This window comes from Oncorhynchus keta, chromosome 31 (assembly GCF_023373465.1).
Source record: "Oncorhynchus keta strain PuntledgeMale-10-30-2019 chromosome 31, Oket_V2, whole genome shotgun sequence".
NCBI classification, from domain to species: Eukaryota; Metazoa; Chordata; class Actinopteri; order Salmoniformes; family Salmonidae; genus Oncorhynchus; species Oncorhynchus keta.
In genome coordinates, this window is record NC_068451.1 from 25,160,763 (window position 1) to 25,185,090 (window position 24,328).

The 24,328-nt window shown below is 44.4% G+C and overlaps 3 protein-coding genes across 4 annotated transcripts in view; 2 read left to right on the forward strand and 1 right to left on the reverse strand.

Moving 5' to 3' along the window:
- Positions 1-2,875: 2,875 nt before the first annotated feature.
- On the forward strand, positions 2,876-8,436 carry LOC118367889 (cell division control protein 42 homolog). Of its 2 annotated transcripts, none has more exons than XM_052489253.1 (6): positions 2,876-2,992; positions 5,320-5,424; positions 5,714-5,786; positions 5,986-6,095; positions 7,140-7,337; positions 7,496-8,436. In XM_052489253.1, exons 2-6 carry the CDS (start codon positions 5,320-5,322, stop codon positions 7,583-7,585), a joined length of 576 nt encoding a protein of 191 aa, XP_052345213.1. In that variant the 5' UTR covers positions 2,876-2,992; the 3' UTR covers positions 7,586-8,436. The 2 variants fall into 2 exon arrangements, with proteins under 2 accessions (XP_052345213.1, XP_052345214.1); XM_052489254.1 differs by lacking the exon at positions 2,876-2,992 and adding an exon at positions 3,077-3,099.
- Positions 8,437-10,691: 2,255 nt separating this feature from the next.
- On the reverse strand, positions 10,692-17,751 carry LOC118366567 (protein Wnt-4-like). Its single transcript, XM_052489238.1, has 9 exons — positions 16,938-17,751; positions 16,490-16,724; positions 14,293-14,446; positions 13,916-14,000; positions 13,608-13,739; positions 13,296-13,438; positions 13,045-13,185; positions 12,749-12,911; positions 10,692-12,649 (listed from the first exon to the last, which is right to left on the reverse strand). The coding sequence occupies exons 2-9, from the start codon at positions 16,576-16,578 to the stop codon at positions 12,480-12,482; spliced, it is 1,077 nt and encodes a 358-aa protein (XP_052345198.1). The 5' UTR covers positions 16,579-16,724; positions 16,938-17,751; the 3' UTR covers positions 10,692-12,479.
- A 6,547-nt stretch (positions 17,752-24,298) lies between these two features.
- LOC118367674 (chromodomain-helicase-DNA-binding protein 4-like) overlaps positions 24,299-24,328 on the forward strand; it is a 70,266-nt gene continuing 70,236 nt past the window's right edge. Inside the window, exon 1 of the mRNA XM_052489149.1 lies at positions 24,299-24,316. The gene's annotated coding sequence lies outside the window, so the exon portion shown is untranslated. The remainder of the gene's footprint in view (positions 24,317-24,328) is intronic.

Genomic DNA, 24,328 nt, shown 5'->3' on the forward strand with positions numbered 1-24,328 from the left:
TTATATCTGGAGTATTTCTCCTGTCTTATCCGGTGTCCTGTATGAATTTAAGTATGCTCTCTCTAATTTCTTTCTCACTCTCTCTCTGAGGACCTGAGCACTAGGACCATGCCTCGGGACTACCTGGCCTGATGACTCCTTGCTGTCCCCAGTCCACCTGGCCGTGCTGCTGCTCCAGTTTCAACTGTTCTGCCTGCGGCTATGGAACTCTGTCTGACCTGTTCACCGGACGTGCTACCTGTCCCAGACCTGGTGTTTTCAACTCTCTAGAGACAGAAGGAGCAGTAGAGATACTCTGAATGTGATTGGCTACAAAAAGCCAACTGACATTTACTCCTGAAGTGCTGACCTGTTGCACCCTCGACAACCACTGTGATTATTATTATTTGCCCCTGTTGGTCATCTATGAACATTTGAACATCTTGGCCATGTTCTGTTATAATCTCCACCTGGCACAGCCAGAAAAGGACTGGCTACCCCTCATAGCCTGGGTCCTCTCTAGGTTTCTTCCTAGGTTCTGTCCTTTCCAGGGAGTTTTTCCTAGCCACCGGGCTTCTACACCTGCATTGCTTGCTGTTTGGAGTTTTAGGCTGGGTTTCTGTATAGCACTGAGATATCAGCTGATGTAAGAAGGGCTTTATAAATTCATTTGATTTGAGATGTTGCTTCAATATATCCACATACATTTCCTTCCTCATGATGTCAACTATTTTGGGAAGTGCATCAATCCCTCCTACAGCAAAGCACCCCCACACATGATGCTGCCACCCCCATGCTTCACGGTTAGGATGGTGTTCTTCGGCTTTGCAAGCCTCCCCCTTTTCCTCCAAACATAACAATGGTCATTATGGCCGAACAGTTCTATTTTTGTTTCATCAGACCAGAGGACATTTCTCCAAATAGTACGATCTTTGTCCACATGTGCAGTTGCAAACCGTAGTATGTCTTTTTTATGGCGGTTTTGGAGCAGTTGGCTTCTTCCTTGCTGAGCGGCCTTTCAGGTTATGTCGATATAGGACTCGTTTTACTGTGGATATAGATAATTTTGTACATGTTTCCTTCAGCATCTTCACAAGGTACTTTGCTGTTGTTCTGGGATTGATTTGCACTTTTCGCAACAAAGTACGTTCATCTCTAAGAGACAGAACGGGTCTCCTTCCTGAGCGGTATGACGGCTACGTGGTCCCATGGTGTTTATACTTGCGTACTATTGTTTGTACAGATGAACGTGGTACATTCAGGCATTTGGAAATTGCTCCCAAGGATGAACCAGACTTGTGGAGGTCTACAATTTTTTTCTGAGGTCTTGGCTGATTTCTTTTGATTTTCCCATGATGTCAAGCAAAGAGACACTGAGTTTGAAGGTAGACCTTGCAATACATCCACAGGTAAACCTCCAATATACTCAAATGATGTCAATTAGACATTTACATTTACATTTAAGTCATTTAGCAGACGCTCTTATCCAGAGCGACTTACAAATTGGTGCATTCACCTTATGACATCCAGTAGAATAGTCACTTACAATAGTGCATCTAAATCTTAAAGCGGGGGGGTGAGAAGAAATACTTATCCTATCCTAGGTATTCCTTAAAGAGGTGGGGTGCATTAATTGACCTTAAAGAGGTGGGGTTTCAGGTGTCTCCGGAAGGTGGTGATTGACTCCGCTGTCCTGGCGTCGTGAGGGAGTTTGAGTTTGAGGGAGTTTGTTCCACCATTGGGGGGCCAGAGCAGCGAACAGTTTTGACTGGGCTGAGCGGGAACTGTACTTCCTTAGCCTTTCAGAATCTTCTAAAGCCATGACATAATTTTCTGGAATTGTCCAAGCTGTTTAAAGGCACAGTCAACTTAATGTATGTAAACTTCTGACCCACTGGAATTGTGATACAGTGAATTATAAGTGAAATAATCCATCTGTAAACAAATATTGTAAAAAGTACTTGTGTCATGCACAAAGTAGATGTCCTAACCGACTTGCCAAAACTATAGTTTGTTAACAAGAAATTTGTGGAGTGGTTGAAAAGCGAGTTTAAATGACTACATACTAAGTGTATGTAAACTTCTGACTTCAACTGTATTTAGCAGACTTATGGCTCGGAGATGGAAGCTGTTTAGGAGCCTGTTGGTGTCAGACATGATGCACTGGTACTGCTTACCGTACGGAAGCAGAGAGAAAGGTCTATAGCTTAGGTGCCTTCCTTTCACACCGGCTGTTATAGAGGTCCTGTATAGCAAGGAGCTCGGCCCCAGTGATGTACTGAACCGCCATGCGATTGAGGGTGGTGCTGTTGCCATACCAAGCAGTGATGCAGCCAGTCAAGATGCTCTCAATGGTGCAGCTGTAGTACTTTTTTTTAGGATTTTAGATGGTGTGCATTTCCACTGTACTGCTATCCTCGTGGGGTTCAGTTTTCACTCCAGTCCATTCCACCCATTGGATTAAGTCACGTTTATGAAGTTGATTTATTTGTTGTTGATATTTTGTTTACAAGTCACTGTCATACATACTACTGGCTAGATGTCAGCTACCACCCGGTCACTCAATCCTGCACCTTAGAGACATGGAATGCCTGGCCACTGTAATAATGGAACACATTACACTTTATTAATATTTAGAATATTGTTCTACTCATTTCATATGTATATATTGTATTGTACTGTATTCTAGTCAATGTCACTCTGACATTGCTCGTCCTACTATTTATATAATTGCATTATTTGACTTTTAGATTGTGTGTATTGCTGTGAATTGCTGGATACTACTGCACTGTTGGAGCTAGGAACACAAGCATTTCTCTACACCCGCAATAACATCTGCTAAATATGTGTATGCGAACATACAATTTGATTTCATTGTATTTATTGTAGGTAGGTGGCAGTACTGTCACAAGGACCGGGGGAAAAAACGAAGAAAAAAATCCTCACTCGCAGCTGCGCAGAAGTGGTCTTGTCAAACCCGGATGTAACCAACGCCTAATTGCCGGAGAAAACGGTGAGTACTTTTCTCAAAACGGGCATAATGAATTTGTTTTAGTTGAATAAATGTGAAGACAGTTGTAGTATAGATTAAGCCATCGTTATATATAGGTGCCTACTCACGTAAGAAACGTTCAATTGTTAACGACCATAAGTGACTTTTTAGGAAATTAGTAATCACAGGCTAACCGAGGGGCAATGCCTGCCAGCCAATCCACATTGTCATAACTTTGAAAACTTTCATGATATGCGGACTGTACAAAATAACCAACTGTCGGAAATGTTTTATGACAATCTAACTTTACCCCAAATGATCTTGCTAGTTATATGCGTTAATGTCTCCCGAGTAGCCAGTAGCTAACGTTTGATATGAAAGTATTGTTAAATTTTGCCTGACACTTCATACAGTGTAGAACAAATTGTAAGGTTTAACTTTCATTTTTAGACTGAGGCTTTAAAGGCTAGCTACAGATTGTTACACCAGATAATGCGTGAAACCAAATATTGTTGGTATCCATTACTGGGATTTACAGGTTACTTACTGTATGGTGTAGCGTTAGCACAGAGAATTTGACCAACCTTAGTGATATAATCTTTACAAACTTCGTTGTCAATTCGGTCAAACATGTATATTCTTAAATGTCTGTGTCCAGTTGCAGGTAGTGCGTTTGAATTCAGAAAATGCTCAGTTATGAATGTGTACGGCGCCATCTTAGTGTTGCCAAATTAAGGTTGGTCGAAAATGATCTGTGCTACGCCAAACAGTACCTAACCTGTAACTAACTCCCAGTAACGGATCCCCAACATCTATGGTTAAATCACATTATTTGGTGTAACAATCTGTAGCTATGCAATGGCATGCTTGCGGTCCTTGCATTTTTTTTCTTGGGAATTATGGGTGCATTTAGACAAGCAGGTCCAATTTGTCCTCCACTAATTGGTCGTTTGACCAATCACATCAGAATTTTTTAATTTTTTATTGCTGATCTGATTGGTCTAAAGATCAGAATTAGTCAACCAGTCTAAACGCAGCCTATGTCCGGTGCCCTGCTGTCCAGTTCACCTGTTGTCTGCCGAAGTTAGTTAAGCCATAACGGTAGAGTCGATTGTTTATTCATAAGAGATGCCATTTCCTTTTCACATGTTTAGGTATAGACTCGCTGCTTTTAGCAACGCTAGCACACTAGCGTTGCTGGGAATTAGCTATTAAAAACCCTCCGAGTTCGCCAGAAGTTATACAGTTAATTACAATTTACTCTATCGATTGTCTGTAGGCATGGTCCTTTTGCAGGGTTGAATTAAGAGAAGAAAAAAACATATTGTAACGTACAATTAACCAGCATTTCCAAACGTGGGTCTGTTGTAGACCCATGTAGTTCTTCAGCGAGGTCAGTTCCTCTCTGCTTACATGTCAAAATAAAAATCCCCAACAAGATCTTGCTTTTTTTTGTGCATGTATGGCACACGTGCATGACTCTTAACATGAAGTAAGCAGAGAGAAAGTGGGCCTACAATTGACCCACGTTTGGAAAGTATGTTTTAATTTATGTTCTAGTGGATGTTTTTTCTCAATTTCCCCCCGCATAAGGACTAACCCTAAGGACAATCGGCAGAGTAAGTTTAAATATAACGTTATTTTATCTCCGGTGGAATATCGCTTTTTTTTGCAAGATCATTCCTAGCGTCACAAGTGTGGAATACTAGCGTTGCTAAAAGCAGATAGGTATAGAGTTGCTTTTACTAATGTGTTAATCTAATTATTAAGCAGAAGTAACGATTTGAAATTAGAATCTTAAATCAGGCAAAACGCAACAAGTAGTCATGACAGTGCATCATGTCGCTTCCCATTCCCTGTCATGTCTTTGCTAAGCAAGTATGCGGAAGTTAACGTTGTCTAGCTGTAACTGGAAATAACTTTTTATTACATAACACCAAGTGTGTCACAGAGACACGCTTTTTGGGGTAGTCCAGACATATTTAGATTTGTCTGGACCCCTGTCTGTTTACCTGTCTGTCTCTACCTCCTTCCGTTGACTAGTAGAAGTTCTTCCCCCTCATAAAGGATCCATTTGTAACAATCAACATGTTTCCAATGCGGTCAAGCGTCGTTTGTGGTTTGATGATCAATAGATGCCCTTGTTTTGAGCATTAGCCTAACACACCATGAACATCACCTGTCTGTACATCAATAGGCTGCAGGCCAGGCAGACAGTGTTATTGCTAATCGGGGTGCTGTTGTTATGTTGTTTTTAGTTTGTGGAGTCACAAGCAAGGTCTCAAATATGTCCTTCATGAGATAGTAACTCTACTTTGTTATGTCTTTCTTTCTCTCTCTATGAGTAGATGCAGACAATAAAGTGTGTAGTGGTGGGGGACGGAGCTGTAGGAAAGACCTGTCTACTTATCTCCTACACAACCAACAAGTTCCCCTCAGAATACGTGCCTACGGTAAGAGGTGGGCGGGGGAGGGTGTAAGTAGGGGCAGACAAGTCACACCCTAAACACTGTGGAGGTCAGTGGGGTGATGTCCAGAGAGCTGAGTGGGAGGGGAGAATGGGCTTTAACACCATAACCAGCCTGCCAGTTGGGGTCATTTGAACCTTTTTATGAACTTTTTTTTTTTTAATATATTTTTTTACATTTAGCTTATTGATTTACATTTGCTTCATCAAATAATTTTAGATGAGTAACATCCCTTGAACTTTTACTCATTCTTTTGTGTGTCTCGTGTGTGCAGGTGTTTGATAATTATGCAGTGACGGTGATGATCGGAGGGGAACCCTACACACTTGGGCTTTTCGACACCGCGGGTAATCTGTCTCTGTCAATTTATTATTTTGTCTGTATATCCTTTTAAGCAGTCTGTGTGCTACAACTAAATCCTAGTCTGACTTTGTTCATTCTTGAAAACATATGATGTCTTGTAAATGCAACTCAACCAGTTGAATCGTTCAATATCACATTAGTTTCATTGTCACCGCGTTCTCTCCCTCTGATTGGTCGTCTCAGGTCAGGAGGATTACGATAGGCTGCGACCTCTCAGCTACCCACAGACGGACGTCTTCCTCGTCTGTTTCTCCTGCGTCTCACCCTCATCCTTTGAGAATGTCCGAGAGAAGGTCGGTGTTGGTCTCTGAGTCGCCACACCTCAACTTTTTACCTTGTATTATTACCCATAGAGAAACTTCTAGGTGATGGATCTGAACCCTTTCCTTAGACACTTCACCTTCTGTTATGGCAGAAGATCTCCCAAAGCTCATTGGAAGGCTATGTGAAGTCATCCTCATATTGCTTACATCAGGAATGGGCAACTTTGATGGGGCCGCAGTGGCGGCTGTAAAACATTGAAGTTTTAGTTAAGTTCCTGCAATTCTACACATTTTGCCATGGAGTGTAGAGAAAATGTTGCAGTTTAAAGTAAGGTTGCTTCAATTCTATACATTTTGCCATGGGGCGGAGAGAAGATTTTACAATTTGAGAACATTTCATGCAATTCTACACATTTTGCCATAGGTTGGAGGGAAATGTGTAGTTTTTACAGCAAAGGTTCTTAAATTCTACACACTGCCGTAGTGTAGAGAGAAATGTTTGCAAAATGAATGGGGGCCTCCCGGTCGACCGTGATTACTACAAGTTTAGATGACTAGACTAACTTACCAATCTAAAACATCTTAGCTGACATGGCTAATTGAGTGATTGTCAGTGACTAACATAACACAAGAAACTCCTGATTCACAACCACATTTAAAAGTGGCAAATTGTATTATACTATTGTAACTCTCAACAGTAAGTTGAGACCCCGACTGAGTTCCAAATTGTTTTGTTTTTTAAACACATTTTGAGAAATTGATCCGCGGCCCTCCAGTTGCCCATTCCTGGCTTACATCGATCTCTGTTGATATCTGCAAACAGAATGGCTAGGGGCTAGCTCAGGGGGGAAAAAGACCATGCACTACTAGCACTCACTTTGCTGAAAAATGTAATTCCTACAACTGGGGTATGTAGTTGTCTCACCTTGCTATCTTAAGATGAATGCACTAACTGTAAGTCGTTCTGGATAAGAGTGTCTGCTGAATGACTAACATGTAAAAAATATTTTGAATTCAGCATATGAACTGATTCTGTACACACTCTGACCTCTGTGTATCCTTCGACCCCTGTAGTGGGTTCCAGAGATCTCCCATCACTGTCCTCGTACACCCTTCCTGTTGGTCGGCACCCAGGTGGATCTGAGGGACGACAGCAACACTGTGGAGAAGCTGGCCAAGAACAAACAGCGGCCCCTGTCCCCTGAGAGCGGAGACAAGCTGGCCCGGGACCTCCGGGCCGTCAAATATGTGGAGTGCTCCGCCCTCACGCAGGTAAGAAACCAAGGATAATGTTACATGGTTAGAGGGGAAAAGGGCTGATAAGGACCTATGATGGCTGAAACATTGCTGTACTTCACAAAATAGGTTAGAATACATTTATTAACCATGAAAAGTCAATGCAAACTCTCCCTCTTTCCTCTCTTTTTCAGAGGGGGCTGAAGAACGTGTTTGACGAGGCCATCCTGGCAGCTTTGGAACCTCCTGAGACTAAATCCAAGAAACGCTGTGTCCTGTTATAAAGGGAGGAGGAGAGAAGGAGCGGTAGAGGGGCAGGATTAAGAATAGGCGAGTTGGTTACAAATAAGAGAAGCAGATCAACAGCTTGAAAAGGACAAAAAGAGTGAAAAGGAAGGAGATGAAATGGCATCGAGACACCGATACATTCATGCACTGTGCCTTCTTAATATGTATTGAAAAATGGAGAGGAGAGCGATTTGGTCTTTCAAGTAAAGAATACAAGAGGGGAAGGAATCAACAGAACTTTCATCTAGTCTCCTTCTCCAGATACACTTTAGACATCTGAAGTGTTTACCCTAACATTACTTCTGTGGGGCGGGCTCTCCTACCCGCCCGTCATGTTGCCTTTGTGCCTCGCTTAAATGAAATAAATACCTTGGGGAAACACTTCATTGACATAGTTTCCTTTTGTTGCTACTTTGAGGAGGGAGGGAGAGAACACAAGATTTGTTTCCACTCCCGACCAGGCTAGCATGCTGGAATTGTCACTTGTCCTTTTGGGACACACAAAGTGCATTTTCGCCTCAGATTTGACTGTATTCTGCAGGCGACACAGAGAACTGAATTTATATTATTTTTTATCTCATGTATGATGTATTCATTTTATGATTTTCTTTGGGGAAATTCTTAGCATATATATCTTTTTGTTGCGTAATAAAAGCCGTTTTTTGCTTGACTACCAACTTGATTGTGATTGGTTGATAGTATAACAAATTCAACTATAGTATTTTGAATAGCTGAACTTAATCTTGATAAAAACAATGATGGTGAGATTATAACCTTTTCCTAGTCAACTTCTGGATGTTTGTAATTGCAGAATGTTTGTAATAAAATAGTTCAACTGACACAGTTAGTCATTGAGTTAGTGTGTAATTCTTATTTTTGTTTATATGTTTCACGTGACGTATACAGCACACATCATAGAAGAAACGTATACAGCACACATAGAAGAAACATATACAGCACACATCATAGAAGAAACGTATACAGCACACATCAGAGAAGAAACGTATACAGCACACATAGAAGAAACATATACAGCACACATCATAGAAGAAACGTATACAGCACACATCATAGAAGAAACGTATACAGCACACATCATAGAAGAAACATATACAGCACACATAGAAGAAACATATACAGCACACATCATAGAAGAAACGTATACAGCACACATCATAGAAGAAACGTATACAGCACACATAGAAGAAACATATACAGCACACATCATAGAAGAAACATATACAGCACACATCATAGAAGAAACGTATACAGCACACATCATAGAAGAAACATATACAGCACACATCATAGAAGAAACGTATACAGCACACATCATAGAAGAAACATATACAGCACACATCATAGAAGAAACATATACAGCACACATCATAGAAGAAACGTATACAGCACACATCATAGAAGAAACATATACAGCACACATCATAGAAGAAACGTATACAGCACACATCATAGAAGAAACGTATACAGCACACATAGAAGAAACGTATACAGCACACATCATAGAAGAAACGTATACAGCACACATAGAAGAAACGTATACAGCACACATCATAGAAGAAACATATACAGCACACATCATAGAAGAAACGTATACAGCACACATCATAGAATAAACATATACAGCACACATCATAGAAGAAACGTATACAGCACACATCATAGAAGAAACGTATACAGCACACATCATAGAAGAAACATATACAGCACACATAGAAGAAACGTATACAGCACACATCATAGAAGAAACGTATACAGCACACATCATAGAAGAAACGTATACAGCACACATCATAGAAGAAACGTATACAGCACACATAGAAGAAACGTATACAGCACACATAGAAGAAACATATACAGCACACATCATAGAAGAAACATATACAGCACACATCATAGAAGAAACGTATACAGCACACATCATAGAAGAAACGTATACAGCACACATCATAGAAGAAACATATACAGCACACATCATAGAAGAAACGTATACAGCACACATCATAGAAGAAACGTATACAGCACACATCATAGAAGAAACATATACAGCACACATCATAGAAGAAACGTATACAGCACACATCATAGAAGAAACGTATACAGCACACATCATAGAAGAAACGTAAGAAACGTATACAGCACACATCATAGAAGAAACGTATACAGCACACATAGAAGAAACGTATACAGCACACATAGAAGAAACATATACAGCACACATCATAGAAGAAACATATACAGCACACATCATAGAAGAAACGTATACAGCACACATCATAGAAGAAAGGTATACAGCACACATCATAGAAGAAACATATACAGCACACATCATAGAAGAAACGTATACAGCACACATCATAGAAGAAACGTATACAGCACACATCATAGAAGAAACGTAAGAAACGTATACAGCACACATCATAGAAGAAACGTATACAGCACACATCATAGAAGAAACGTATACAGCACACATAGAAGAAACATATACAGCACACATCATAGAAGAAACGTATACAGCACACATAGAAGAAACGTATACAGCACACATAGAAGAAACATATACAGCACACATCATAGAAGAAACATATACAGCACACATCATAGAAGAAAGAAACATCATAGAAGAAACGTATACAGCACACATCATAGAAGAAACATATACAGCACACATCATAGAAGAAACGTATACAGCACACATCATAGAAGAAACATATACAGCACACATCATAGAAGAAACGTATACAGCACACATCATAGAAGAAACGTATACAGCACACATCATAGAAGAAACGTATACAGCACACATCATAGAAGAAACATATACAGCACACATCATAGAAGAAACGTATACAGCACACATCATAGAAGAAACGTATACAGCACACATCATAGAAGAAACATATACAGCACACATCATAGAAGAAACGTATACAGCACACATCATAGAAGAAACGTATACAGCACACATCATAGAAGAAACGTATACAGCACACATCATAGAAGAAACATATACAGCACACATCATAGAAGAAACGTATACAGCACACATCATAGAAGAAACGTATACAGCACACATCATAGAAGAAACTGTAGTCATAACAAGTTTATTTGATCAAGTCGACTGCAGAACACTGTAGCAACATGCATCACAATTGTTTCACAGCAGCGTTGGACTAAAGCAACATGGATGTAGATGGACTGGGCGGATGGGACAGGTATCCTTACTGGTGGAATCTGAGGGGTAGGAGGGGCCGCAGGATGATTGATGTACAAATAAATAAAAGAATAGTGGCAAAAGACTCATAAATACAGTAAATGTCTAAAGACTGCAACTACCTACTACACTGAAATCAAACCGATTTATGAAAAGGGCTGTAATAATTTCCCTGTTAGTGGTTAATTTCGGCTTTGTCAGTTTAAGTTAATTGTGTGTGTGCTCGCTGTAGGCTGTGTGCCATTATGATCTAGACAAGTCAGTGTAGGACACTGACTTGCAATGCTGCATCATCCTTTTAGGTTGAAAGAGTACATCATGAGTGTATGTTCAATGGTAGTGTAGTGTTAATATTGCTCTATGCAGTGAGATTCCTTTCTCCATGCTTGTTAGTATCTCTACTTTCTGGCGTTAGAGGTAATGGGAGAGGTCATTCCACCCTTCCCACGCAGAGGTTTCTGTCATGCGTAGGTCCTCACTCTCATAATGCACTGGCTTATACTATCGACACGGCCAGAGTCAGGTCAACTTTGTAGAACATGTCATCAGTGTTCTATAATTGTTTAAATTGAACTAGGAAAGTCAGTTAAGAACAAATTATTTTTTTCAATGACAGCCTAGGAACAAAGTTCTGCCTTGTTCAGGGGCAGTACAACAGATTTGTACCTTGTCAGCTCGGCGATTTGAACTTGGAACCTTTCGGTTACTAGTCCAATGCTCTAACCACTAGGCTACTCTGCCACCCCGAAACAATGTCTGGACAGTGTTCTACAACCTTTTCCCTCAGGGTCCCACTTTTCACATTTGAAAAATGTAACTTTGTTTAATTTCAGGGACCTAGGATTTTAGGTAGGCTCTTTTAATGGTTATAATAATAATGGATAAGGAAAATAAAGTCTTGACCCGATTTCCCAAAATGTTATTCCGCGAACAAATATGTTTAAAAAAAATGTATATGAACCTCAATTTAATTATAGCTATTCTCATTTACAGAAAGTGAATAGATCAATTGATAGCGACAGAGTCACACATTGTATAAGATTACTTCCCAAGAAAAGTCCAATTTCTTTGACTCCTTGACTTTAGGTCATAACTCAGATTCTGAATGTCATAGAGACAAACCAAAGATATTCCCAGAGTCACATCTTCCTTGGGAATTTTACCCCTTGTTTCTAGCCTAAAGCATCACAGATTTATGCGTTGTTTAAGGTGTAAACAATAAATAAAAAAAATACCCCTTATGTCAAGGGAGGTCCTGTCCCCCCCCAAAGAAACATTGGCGCCTCCTAGGTTGGGAACCCCGATTCTAGAGTGTCTGGTCCACAGGAGGTTGGTGGCACCTGAATTGGGGAGGACAGGCTCGTGATAATGGCTGGAGTGGAATTAGCGGACTAGTATAAAATACATCAAACACATGCCGTTCCATTTACTTCGGTCCAGCCATTATTATGAACCGTCCTCCCCTCAGCAGCCTCCACTGGTCTGGTCTTTGCAGTGTTCCAGAATGTCTGGGTAGTGTTGTGTTCTAGAGTGTCCGGGTACTGTTGTGTTCTAGAGTGTCTGGACAGTGTTGTGTCTGGGTAGTGTTCTAGAGTGTCTGGAAAGGTGTAAGGTTCTTGCGTGTCTTCTCAGTGCTCTGGGTTCTGCATAGACTGGGTTCACTCTCGGCAGGTGTGGATCATCACTGTGTTCTTGCACTGCTGGCAGCGGACCGAGCAGCACCAGGAGAACTTACAGGAGCAGCGCTGCACCACCTCGGCCCGGCCTGCCCGGTACCCTGGCCCACAACACACCAGCTCACAGCCATCTGGGGCCAGCCGGGAGGTGCCTGGGAGGGGAGGATGTAGACGAGGTAGAGGAAAGGAAATAAGGATGTGAACATACAAAACAGCTTTATCCCAGTGCTGCTGATGTGACTGAATCTCACCGTTACAGCGTCGGCCGGCTGTCCCGGGGATCCCATTGTCGGGGTCGAGACGGCAGAAGTCTGGCGAGACAGCGAGGTACACCAGGTCCCTGGCGGCGGGAGGTTTGACCTGGGGGTCCCGGGGCAGCAGGGCTGTTCTGGAGCCGATACGGGACAGACGCACCTGGGTGAGTGGGGGTATTTGTTGAATGTTCGAGATTTTGAAAAGACTGGAAGCAGTAAAAAACTCTCATTTCCAATGGTTTGTCACCTATTAAATGAATAATGAAGATGATATCCCAAATATATGGCTGTACCTCTGTGGCTCCATCAAAGCGTTCCTTCAGCACGGCGCCGACGCGCCGAAATGGGGGCATGACTTTCCAGCAGGTCCTCAGCTCACAGGATCCCGAGACACCATGACACTTACACTCCACCTGCATGTTATGGAGGATAGCCTGGGGATGGAGGAATATAAAAGAACAATAAGGAAGTGAAAGGAAACGAGGAAAAAATATAATAGAAGTGAAGATTGATGATGTCATCAGAGTGCCCCACCGCCACCAACCTTCCGTCCAGCCTCGTTGTTATGGACATTCATGAGAGGTCGCCCTGCCGACATCCCCTTGGCACGCTCCGTCTCATCCACGAAGGTCTGGGAGAAGGCCACACCATATGACAGGTTATCACTGCACCCAGACCACTGGAAACCTGCAGGACAGACAGAAAGATGTTGATAGCATCTGCACATTTTCCAGCTATGTATTTCAAGACAATAGAGACAAAGTTTAACTGACAGACAGCAAGAGAGACAGACCTATAGACCGATGTCTAGACACAAGCGTAGACAGAGGATCAGAGGTCCACACCGCAGACTCACCCTCGGGACTGACCCCTCTGACCTTCCTGTCGCAGCCACACCGCTCTAGCTCCCCCCGGCTGCAGCCTCGCGTCACTGCAACCGCCACCGCCGCCGAGGAAAGGGCGTGCACAAAGGCTGCCTCACGCGTGCCTGGTTTTTAGAAGAGTTCAAGACAGCAATGGACTAATTTACCATGTCAACACCTGTCCTTAGTTCTTCTGATTTCAGCCTTGTGGAATGAACAGCTTCTCTGTTACCAGCATGTTAATGACTGTGGTACAACCACAGATTTCCAGTGGTAACTAGAGAGGCCCTGCTGTCCTCACCTTGGCTCATGACTCTACCGAACACGTTGACTCCACGTGGGGTGGTGGAGCAGTTCCAACGGCGATTACGAAACTGGTGCTGGCACTGATCAGACCAACAGCCAAGCCAATGGGACCAAGGGTTCGGGGTTCATATAGACAGGCAGATAGACATTTTACATAGGTGCTGAGGAGAGTGAACTTTGGTCAAACTGGTGCAATTGTTTAATACTTTACTGAGTACAGATGAGGGAGATGTTAATGATGTTGGATAAAGTGGAAGAAGATGATCCATAATTATAGTAATAAATACAAATGCCTGATCTTAAAAAACTCTTCCCCATTGACTTTACTACTTTTGTAACACAACCGATGACAGTTCTGCCCCAGGCTCATACCTCCTCTATGACCATCTCGGCTGCCTTGCGTACAGACTCCATGACCTCTCCCCGCGCCCTGCACACCCCCACCTGCCCCACGGACAGTCCCCTCAGCCGCCCACAGAGGGCAGCACCCGACACGGGCCGCGAGCGCGGCATCCTCGCCAAGGAGCTGAGAGAGATAAAGAGAGGGGAAGATGCAGGGGAGGGGCAGAGGGGGAGATAGAGGAAGAGAAAGTTGAGGAGATGGGGATTGAGGGAGAGCGAGGGGGTAAATGGTGAGATAGAGGAAGAGAAAGTGGGGGAGATGGGGATTGAGGGAGAGCGAGGAGGTAAATGGTGAGATAGAGGAAGAGAAAGTGAGGGAGATGGGGATTGAGGGAGAGCGAGGGGGTAAATGGTGAGATAGAGGAAGAGAAAGTGGGGGAGATGGGGATCGAGGGAGAGCGAGGGGGTAAATGGTGAGATAGAGGAATAGAAAGTGGGGGGGATTGAGGGAGAGCGAGGGGGTAAATGGTGAGATAGAGGAAGAGAAAGTGGGGGAGATGGGGATTCAGGGAGAGCGAGGAGGTAAATGGCGAGAAGGGGTGAGATAGAGGAAGAGAAAGTTGGGGAGATGGGGATTGAGGGAGAGCGAGGGGGTAAATGGCGAGAAGGGGTGAGATAGAGTATAAGGTTAGAGGGATAGGAAGAGAATGGGCGAAAGAGCCAATGATGGGTGAAAGAGGAGTGAACACAGGGGACAGGGTTTCAGAAAGAGAAAGAGAAGGACGGAGAAGACACAGTGAAGGGAGAGAGGACAAGAGAAAGACCAGCAGACCAAAGGGACAGAGAAGACACAGTGAAGGGAGAGAGGACAAGAGAAAGACCAGCAGACCAAAGGGACAGAGAAGACACAGTGAAGGGAGAGAGGACAAGAGAAAGACCAGTAGACCAAAGGGACAGAGAAGACACAGTGAAGGGAGGGAGGACAAGAGAAAGACCAGTAGACCAAAGGGACAGAGAAGACACAGTGAAGGGAGAGAGGACAAGAGAAAGACCAGCAGACCAAAGGGACAGAGAAGACACAGTGAAGGAAGGGAGGGAGGACAAGAGAAAGACCAGCAGACCAAAGGGACAGAGAAGACACAGTGAAGGGAGGGAGGACAAGAGAAAGACCAGTAGACCAAAGGGACAGAGAAGACACAGTGAAGGAAGGGAGGGAGGACAAGAGAAAGACCAGTAGACCAAAGGGACAAAGAAGACACAGTGAAGGGAGGGAGGACAAGAGAAGGACCAGTAGACCAAAGGGACAGAGAAGACACAGTGAAGGGAGGGAGGACAAGAGAAAGACCAGTAGACCAAAGGGACAAAGAAGACACAGTGAAGGGAGGGAGGACAAGAGAAAGACCAGTAGACCAAAGGGACAGAGAAGACACAGTGAAGGGAGGGAGGACAAGAGAAAGACCAGTAGACCAAAGGGACAAAGAAGACACAGTGAAGGGAGGGAGGACAAGAGAAAGACCAGTAGACCAAAGGGACAGAGAAGACACAGTGAAGGGAGGGAGGACAAGAGAAAGACCAGTAGACCAAAGGGACAAAGAAGACACAGTGAAGGGAGGGAGGACAAGAGAAAGACCAGTAGACCAAAGGGACAGAGAAGACACAGTGAAGGGAGGGAGGACAAGAGAAAGACCAGTAGACCAAAGGGACAGAGAAGACACAGTGAAGGGAGGGAGGACAAGAGAAAGACCAGTAGACCAAAGGGACAGAGAAGACACAGTGAAGGGAGGGAGGACAAGAGAAAGACCAGTAGACCAAAGGGACAAAGAAGACACAGTGAAGGGAGGGAGGACAAGAGAAAGACCAGTAGACCAAAGGGACAGAGAAGACAGTGAAGGGAGGGAGGACAAGAGAAAGACCAGTAGACCAAAGGGACAAAGAAGACACAGTGAAGGGAGGGAGGACAAGAGAAAGACCAGTAGACCAAAGGGACAGAGAAGACAGTGAAGGGAGGGAGGACAAGAGAAAGACCAGTAGACCAAAGGGACAGAGAAGACACAGTGAAGGGAGGGAGATAGAGAGAGAGGACAAGAGAGAAAAGGTCAGCAAGGGAGAGACAAAGAGAGAAAGGGGAGCGACAGAAAGAGATTTAGAGGCACGTCACCATCTTTTAAAAGTTATAGCATGACAAACAAACTCTCTCTTTCTCTCCCTCCCGGAACGCCAGACTTACAGCCAGTTGGTTGCCATGGTCGGGTGGGTTGCCCATAGCAACAGCAGGAGGAGTTGTGCTGTGAGATTGACAGCGGAGACAGTTGGCATCAGACTGTCTGTCTGTCCTTCTCCGTGGGTCAGTGAGTGTCCTTGGGCGGCAGTCTGCCCGTTTCCACGGTTAAGCCTCGTTGTCCGTCAGTGTGTCAGTTAGTTCTATGTTTCTGGTTCCGAGCTTGGGGATGATCCCCTCATATCTACAGATAGGAGAAGGTCGACCTGGTTAGTTAAGTAATGTGTTTTTTGTCGGAGAAGCTCATCTCTCCCTCTTACAACTTATTCACAACCATCAGGTCTGTGATCAAGGCTGTAGATGAGGGTGCTATTTCATTTTCTTTGAAAAACGCTATGTATAATACATAACAAGTTCTCTGGATGAGTACAGCTTAGTAATAAATGTGGGTTCTTACCAGTTCATGTCCAGCACTGTCCAGTAGTTTTTCTCTTTGGAAATGTGTCTGACCAGATTGAAAATGAAATCAAATTTCTCAGTGAACGGTATCAATGTTATAGATGAACAATTTCCACCTCTGTGATAGCAGAAACATGCCTATAGGAAGGTATTGTCATGTAAAGTTATCCAGGTACACGTCTAAAAACAACTCAATTAGAAAATAAAAAGGTCAAATCCAAATAGTATGGTTCTTGACCAAATAAAATTACTTTTTACAATGATTTGGCAGACTGATAAAAATGACGACACTTTTTTAAGTCTGTTTCCCGTCTCTCTCTCTCTCTCTCTCTCTCTCTCTCTCTCTCTCTCTCTCTCTCTCTCTCTCTCTCTCTCTCTCTCTCTCTCTCTCTCTCTCTCTCTCTCTCTCTCTCTCTCTCTCTCTCTCTCTCTCTCTCTCTCTCTCTCTCACTGTTTCTCTCTCTCTCTCTCTAGAAAATGTTTGAGAGAGAGAAAGAGACTGATATTATAACACAAAGAACAAAAGTGAGGGAAAGTCAACATCCAAAAAAGCCCCTAATATTTCGATAGGTAAATATGTAAAAAAGCATTTTTCCTCTCTGCTGTTTGTCCCTTGGTTGCTTCCCCTCGTTAAGAAAACGAATGTGTGTCCAGTCCCGTAAAAGACCGAAAGAAAGAGTGAGAATGGTGAGATGGGAGTGATGGGTTATAAAGGAGGGAGAGAGTGAGGGAGGCAGGGAGAGAGAGAGAGAAGAGATGTAGGGTGGCAGTCAGAGGGAGGGGACACTGTGTAATGGTTACACTACAGTACATTAACATTGACACAGATGAATGGCATGGGCTCCACTGTGCATGTTAAGCACAAGACATAATATGTGACCCGGACGTGTGTATGCGCGTGCACGTACGTTCGTGCATGTGTTCGTCCGTGTGTACCCACCAGTTTCCAAGAACTTTAAAAGCACCTGTCAGGATATGTCTCTGTTCATTCAGTGGCCCTAGCTACAGGTTCTCAGTGATGCCACATTGTGTGTTTGACTGAAGCGTGCAGTGGTTACAGTGGCCTGTATGAAATACCCAGCAGAAGATGAAGGATCCTGGGACTAAACACCTCCCTCTGCAACTGGACTTCCTGACGGGCCGCCCCCAGGTGGTAATCGTAGGAATTAACACATCCGCCACGATGATCCTCAACACGGGGGCTCCTCAGGGGTACGTGTTCAGTCCCCTCCTGAACTCCCTGTTCACTCATGAATGCACGGCCAGGCACGACTCCAACATCATCATTAAGTTTGCTGATGGCACAACAGTGGTATGCCTGAACACCGACAACGATGAGACAGCCTATAGGGAGGAGGTCAGAGACCTGGCCGTGTGGTGCCAGGACAACAACCGCTCCCTCAACGTGATCAAGACAAAGGAGATGATTGTGGACTACAGGAAAAGGAGGGCCAAGCACGCCCCCATTCTCGACAGGGCTGTAGTGGAACAGGTTGAGAGCTTCAAGTTCCTTGGCGTCCACATCACCAACAAACTAACATGGTCCAAGCAAACAAAGACAGTCGTGAAGAGGGCACGACAAAACCTATTCCCCCTCAGGAGACTAGTATTCAAACTGCATTGGTTAAGGGCTTGTAAGTAAGCATTTCACTGTAATACACCTGTTGTATTCGGCCCATGTGACAAATAAAATTTGATTTGATTTGATATAGAGATGACTACACCCACCCCTCGTCCAGGAATTGCTACACTAAGCGTTTTTGTGTATATATGTATGTGAGAAAGTGTCTTACCTAATGTTTAATCTTCCCAAACTTTGTTGATCTTTTTACGAGTTCCCCACACCCCTCCTCTATCTCCCCCGTACTTACCCTCTCCTTCGGTCTTTCTCTGCCTCTCTATATCGTCTTAGAAGAAGGGGTGACATTTAGACAAGGGGAAGAAAGCACACTGGCGACAAATATTGGAACTGAGGCAAATAAATCACGAAAGTGGAGGGGAGGGAGGGAGTGAGAGATAAAGAGAAACTACTGGGGTGTTAAACTGAGGTTAAGGGGTAAAGGGAAAGGGGGGCGAAAGGAACATTCAGGGATGTAGAATAGAGGGAAACTCTGATATTAGAGTTCAGGGAGAGGGGTTGGTGCTCCCTTATGGTCCTGTACAGCACTCTGTGTGTGCGTGCGCAGGGATACCCCTGCTGCTGGGGTGTATTCCGTGTTAGATCTCCAGTAGTTGATTTTGGTGTTTTAGTGCTAGGTAGTAACAAAAACCTGCACACTTTGGCTGTCCAGGGATGGGATTGGTAGCATATGCCCATCACTTATACACCTATCTAATTAATCTAATAGTACTGAACAGTGTTTGGTTAACTTGCTGAAAGAGTTGTATGAGGCCGTTGTTGCCCATCTGACCCCTGCCCTACAACCTATAATGATGGCATGGCATACCATAGTCTACCTGAACCCAATGACACGAGGTCCTCTCCAAACAAACAAATAAATAACCTAATTCTGGGTTGGCTCAACCTCCCCCTCCCACCTCCTCAAACCTCTCCCTCTCTCGCCATTTGAACAGTCCCTCTCTCTGTTTCCCTCCTCCCTCCTTTTTTAAACTCTACTCCATGTCGTATTCCTCCTTTGTGTCTGTCCATTTCTCTCAGTGACGTCTTCCGCTGTATCCCCCAGCAATGCCATGGCGATGGGCTCGCCACTGTCACGTCCGGCGCCTCCGTTGTGCTCATCCCTCCGTCCCTTCACCCCTCTCTCGTAAATAACATCCCCTCTTTTTGATCTGTCTTTCCTCCCGTTGGAGCCCTTTTTATCATCTTAGATGGCCTCACTTACACTCTGATTGTCTATAGTCACGCTGCAGGTGTGAACTAGCTACCTCAACACCTGTGAAATACAACTGATGGACAACGAGTACAGATTGGTGGTGGATATTGGTGTGATTTCCAGTGCTGTGAGCATTGAAAAAGTGCTATATAAATTCAGCCCTATAGCATTATGATGTAGCTAGTATAACAGGTAGGGCTGGGCTGCCACTCCATCCAGATATCTGTACTGTATTGTTATCTCATAGTGTGCTGATTATTACTGGTTGGCCAGCTGACCTCAATCCCCCTGGTAACCATGAACTCTATCGCAAAGCCTTCTCTTAGGTTATTATGGGATGGAAATGTGATCCCTCCTTTTTTCAACCCTTTCTGGTGGTAACTCTTTCTCCTTGTGTCTCTGTCTCTGTCTTTGTTTCTGTCTTTCTCTCCTCTCTCTCTCTCTCTCTCTCTCTCTCTCTCTCTCTCTCTCTCTCTCTCTCTCTCTCTCTCTCCTCTCTCTCTCTCTCTCTCTCTCTCTCTCTCTCTCTCTCCCCCCCAGGGGAGATGCTAGCTGTTTTCTCAGCCTGAGTATGAACAAAGCAGTCATATCTGACTTAGACGCTACCATTTACTGTAAAGGCACACCCACCGGAGAGAGAGGTTTCTTCTGAAGCTACCCATTTCCATTGTAAGGACAGGGGCTGAATAGTAAATTAGTACTGCTGAATATACTACCATAAGAAAGTGTCCTTGCGCTCATAACGTGTTTCTGTGCATGGGCGGTGGTGAAGGGAGCTGTGAATATTATGGGATGGATGTGTTAGAGGGGTGGGGGGGTGAGCAGCAGATGTGTGGAGGTGGGGGCAGTGTGTGAGGCTCTGAATATTATGGGATAGATGCGTTGTTAGGCGGTGGGTGTGTGGGTGGGGTGGGGTGGCGGTGGCTGTGAGAGAAAGGGAGGGGATTGTGAGTATTATGGGATAGAGAGGTTGACAGGCAGAGGCCTGAGAGGGGGAAGCTAGGGTAGAGTGTGTGGGTTGTGGGGGTATGGGGGGGATAAGAGTGGAATGTGTGTGTGTAGGGTGCTATTCAGGTGTTATGAAATGGAAGGTAGGGTGTGTGGTTTTGGGGGGGTAACAGAACATCCAATCGCAGACATTGGGACTTGGGGTCATGGCGAGGGGAAATGTTATGAGGTCTGCAGTCAGAAAGGCAGAGAGAGTAATGGCTCACTACACCTGGGCTGGACACACTGGCAGACAGGTGTAGAGAGACATTGCGTTCCCTCCAGGTTTGGTGTGGCAACTCCATTTCAACAATAACAGTCATACCTGGAAGACATACACTGTACAGCTAAACAATAAAAACAATGTGAATTTCAAATGACCATTACCCCAGTAGAAACATAACTAATTAAATCCCACCCAGGCAGAGATCATTCTGGTGTAGGGCCTCTTGCTTCCAGGGCACAGTCAGTGCACTTGACCTGTAGAGGGAGTAGGATCCCAGGCTATTTAGTATAGCAGCAGAAGACATATCTACTGGACAGGTGTTTGTTATACGTTTTTAAGGATCTGTCTGCCTGCCTGTCTGTTTGCTTGTCTGTCTGTCTGTCTGTCTGTCTGTCTGTCTGTCTGTCTGTCTGTCTGTCTGTCTGTCTGTCTGTCTGTCTGTCTGTCTGTCTGTCTGTCTGCCTGCCTGCCTGTCTGTCTGTCTGTCTGCCTGCCTGCCTGCCTGCCTGTCTGTCTGTCTGTCTGTCTGTCTGTCTGTCTGTCTGTCTGTCTGTCTGTCTGTCTGTCTGTCTTACCTGTCCATCTGTCTGTCTTACCTGTCCATTTTTTGTCTGTATGCCTATGTGTGTGTGTGCCGTGTGTGCCATGTGTGTGTGTGTGTGTGTGTGTGTGTGTGTGTGTGTGTGTGTGTGTGTGTGTTGCGTGTGTGTCGTGGGTGTGTCTAACCCCCCCCCCCGTCTAGCAGTGTGTTCCTTCATTATCCCAGCTGTCATCACTTGTCTGTCTACATGTCTGACTTCAGACCGACTCCTTTGCCCCCAATCCCTCCCCAACCTTCATCTCCAGGGGTTGGCTCAGAGTGCTACTATACATAGGTGCATCTCAATAGTGTAAAAAGGTCTCCTCTCCTAATCTCTGCACTGACCTGTAAACACAGGATAGGTGAAAGCAATGTACTGTAGGTGCATACTAAGGAGTTTCTCTCACCTGTCCATTTCTTGCACATCAATGCAGATCAAGGAAAGAAGACAGACTAGAAGGCACACTAGACTAGACTATTTGTGTTCCCTTTTATGGTCAGCAGGCTCCTATTACAGAGACATAGTATTATGGGATGTTGTGCGCTGTGATTCAGAAGGGGTGGGGAATATGGAGGGGGAAGGACAGAGGAAGGTTTACCCCCCCACTAACCAAATTGTGATTGGTTGATACAGGGTCCCCCCCACCCCTCCTCAATCTCCATAGTGACAGAGCACAGGAGAGAAAGAAGGTGAGAGAGTGAGTTTATTCTGTGGGTTTGGCTCAGTAGCTTTTAGGAACTGATTTCCTAAGCATTTTCACCTGTTATTATCAGGGGAATAAAACATGAAAGGTAGAACCAAAATATACAAGTGTAAATAGCAACAATTGTATTTTCTTTGTCTACTTATTTCCTCTGGGGAAAAAAGCAGGATATAAACTTTACAGTGGTGCAAAAGCCTGGTTGATATGCTGATAATGTACTACTGATAAATCAATATCAGCGATACAGTAACAAAGTCACAAAATGAACCGTGTTTGGTTTCAGGAACCCTGGGCCAGGAAAAATGTACTTGCAGAGACCTGACGGGGATGGTGAGAGAGAAAGAAATTCACCCCACACACACACACACACACACACACACACTACAACATGATACCATTATATTGTCTGTCATCTAGAAAATGCCACCCCATAAGGACAGAGTCCAACCATTCAGAGTGATGCATGACAGCCCACAGTCGTTCCATGTAAACACAATGCATCCATCACACATATCCCAGATGACTTGATTCTTATCACTGATTCAGTCCTAACACATTAGGGTATAAATCAATCAACCGATCAAATCTAATTGAGAAAGCATTTTTTTTTATACATCTGCAGTTGTCACAAGGTGTTTTAAATGTTTCTGTCTACAGGGCTCCTGAGTGGCGCAGCAGTCTAAGGCACTGCATCTCAGTGCTAGAGGCATCACTACAGAACCTGGTTAGATTCCAGGCTGTATTACAGCCGGTGATTGGGAGTCCCATAGGGCTGCACACAATTGGCCCAGCGTAGCCCGGGTTAGCGTTTGGCCGGGGTAGGCCGTCATTGTAAATAACAATTTGTTCTTAACTGACATGCCTAGTTAAATAAAGGTTCAATAAAATACAAAAGAAACATGCTGATGCTGTCAGGTAGTGTGTTTGTAAACACGGCATCAAAACATTAACATCCCTGGTCAATGCAATCTACTGACCATCTGTTGCACAATTCAAGTCTGAATGCATCTGTGTATACTTTAGATCTGCGGTATCCAACCTGTTTCAGCTACTGTACCACCAGCTGTATTTTGCTCTGCCCGGAGTACCCCATCATGTGCATTTTTCCAGTAGGCCTATGGTCTGATGAATCTTCTGAGTGAAGACATGGTCGATGTCTTTCATGTCCGAGTCCCCCAGCAGCTGAGTCAAGCTCTTGGGCTGATGAGCACCCCCTGTGGATAGGCCAGGTACCCTCAGGAGTCCTAGTACCCCTGGTTGGGAACCACTGCTTTAGATGCTCTTCTATATGGTTGAATTCTCTGTGGCTGTCAATGCAATGTTGACCCTGTTTCACATTCTAGTTTTCTCTACCCTGTCCACAGCACTGCATGCTGTGAGGGCTATGGGGACAATAGACCCCAACTGTACTGTGCCATCCCATAAGTTGTTCTGTTGAGTCCAGAGACAGATGCCTAACATGTGACACAGGAGTCCATCATTGACACAAGCAGTACATGTTTCTGGTATCCCTGTGGGTCCCGAACAATCACATGTGTGTGGCAAACCTATTGTGTTGTGGTGTGTATTTAAGACTATGCCATGTGTACCATGTACTTCAGTACAGTTGGCCTAGAGTTATTCCTATGCAAGTGTTATAAAGCAGTCCTATACTGTGAGTGCAGTCTGTAAGTACGCACAGTGGTAGCCTAGCCTACATGTGGGTTTCCATAGGTCTTCTGGGTGCAGTGGTAGACATGCCAGGAGGACAGTCTGTGAATATTATGGTCTGTCACCAGTGGCCTAGAGTTTCCCTGGAGACCATGTGACTGGTATTTTTTCTCCTGTCTTTTTAGGAGTTGTGTTTATTATGGGATGTTGGTGGCTGGAGTATTATGGTCTGTCAGAGAGAGGGCGGGAGGAGGAGTGTCTCCATGACAACGGGGTTGCTAAGGGGCTGGGACTGAAGGGGAAGGGTGTGTGTGCAGTAGAAGTGTATGTGTATGAGTGTGTGTGTAGAGGGGGGAGGTGCGTGAAGGCTGAGTATTATGGTCTGTCCGTTGCGAGGTAACTATGCAG

Excerpts from the sequence above, each read along its gene's own strand:
- LOC118367889 (XM_052489253.1), top strand. The coding sequence starts at position 5,320 with ATGCAGACAATAAAGTGTGTAGTGGTGGGGGACGGAGCTGTAGGAAAG. Across the intron at positions 5,425-5,713 it reads CCTCAGAATACGTGCCTACG|GTGTTTGATAATTATGCAGT; the intron begins GTAAGAGGTGGG and ends TCGTGTGTGCAG. Across the intron at positions 5,787-5,985 it reads TGGGCTTTTCGACACCGCGG|GTCAGGAGGATTACGATAGG; the intron begins GTAATCTGTCTC and ends TGGTCGTCTCAG.
- LOC118366567 (XM_052489238.1), bottom strand. The coding sequence starts at position 16,578 with ATGCCAACTGTCTCCGCTGTCAATCTCACAGCACAACTCCTCCTGCTG. Across the intron at positions 13,186-13,295 it reads ACAACGAGGCTGGACGGAAG|GCTATCCTCCATAACATGCA; the intron begins GTTGGTGGCGGT and ends CTCCATCCCCAG. Across the intron at positions 12,912-13,044 it reads GCTTTGATGGAGCCACAGAG|GTGCGTCTGTCCCGTATCGG; the intron begins GTACAGCCATAT and ends CCACTCACCCAG.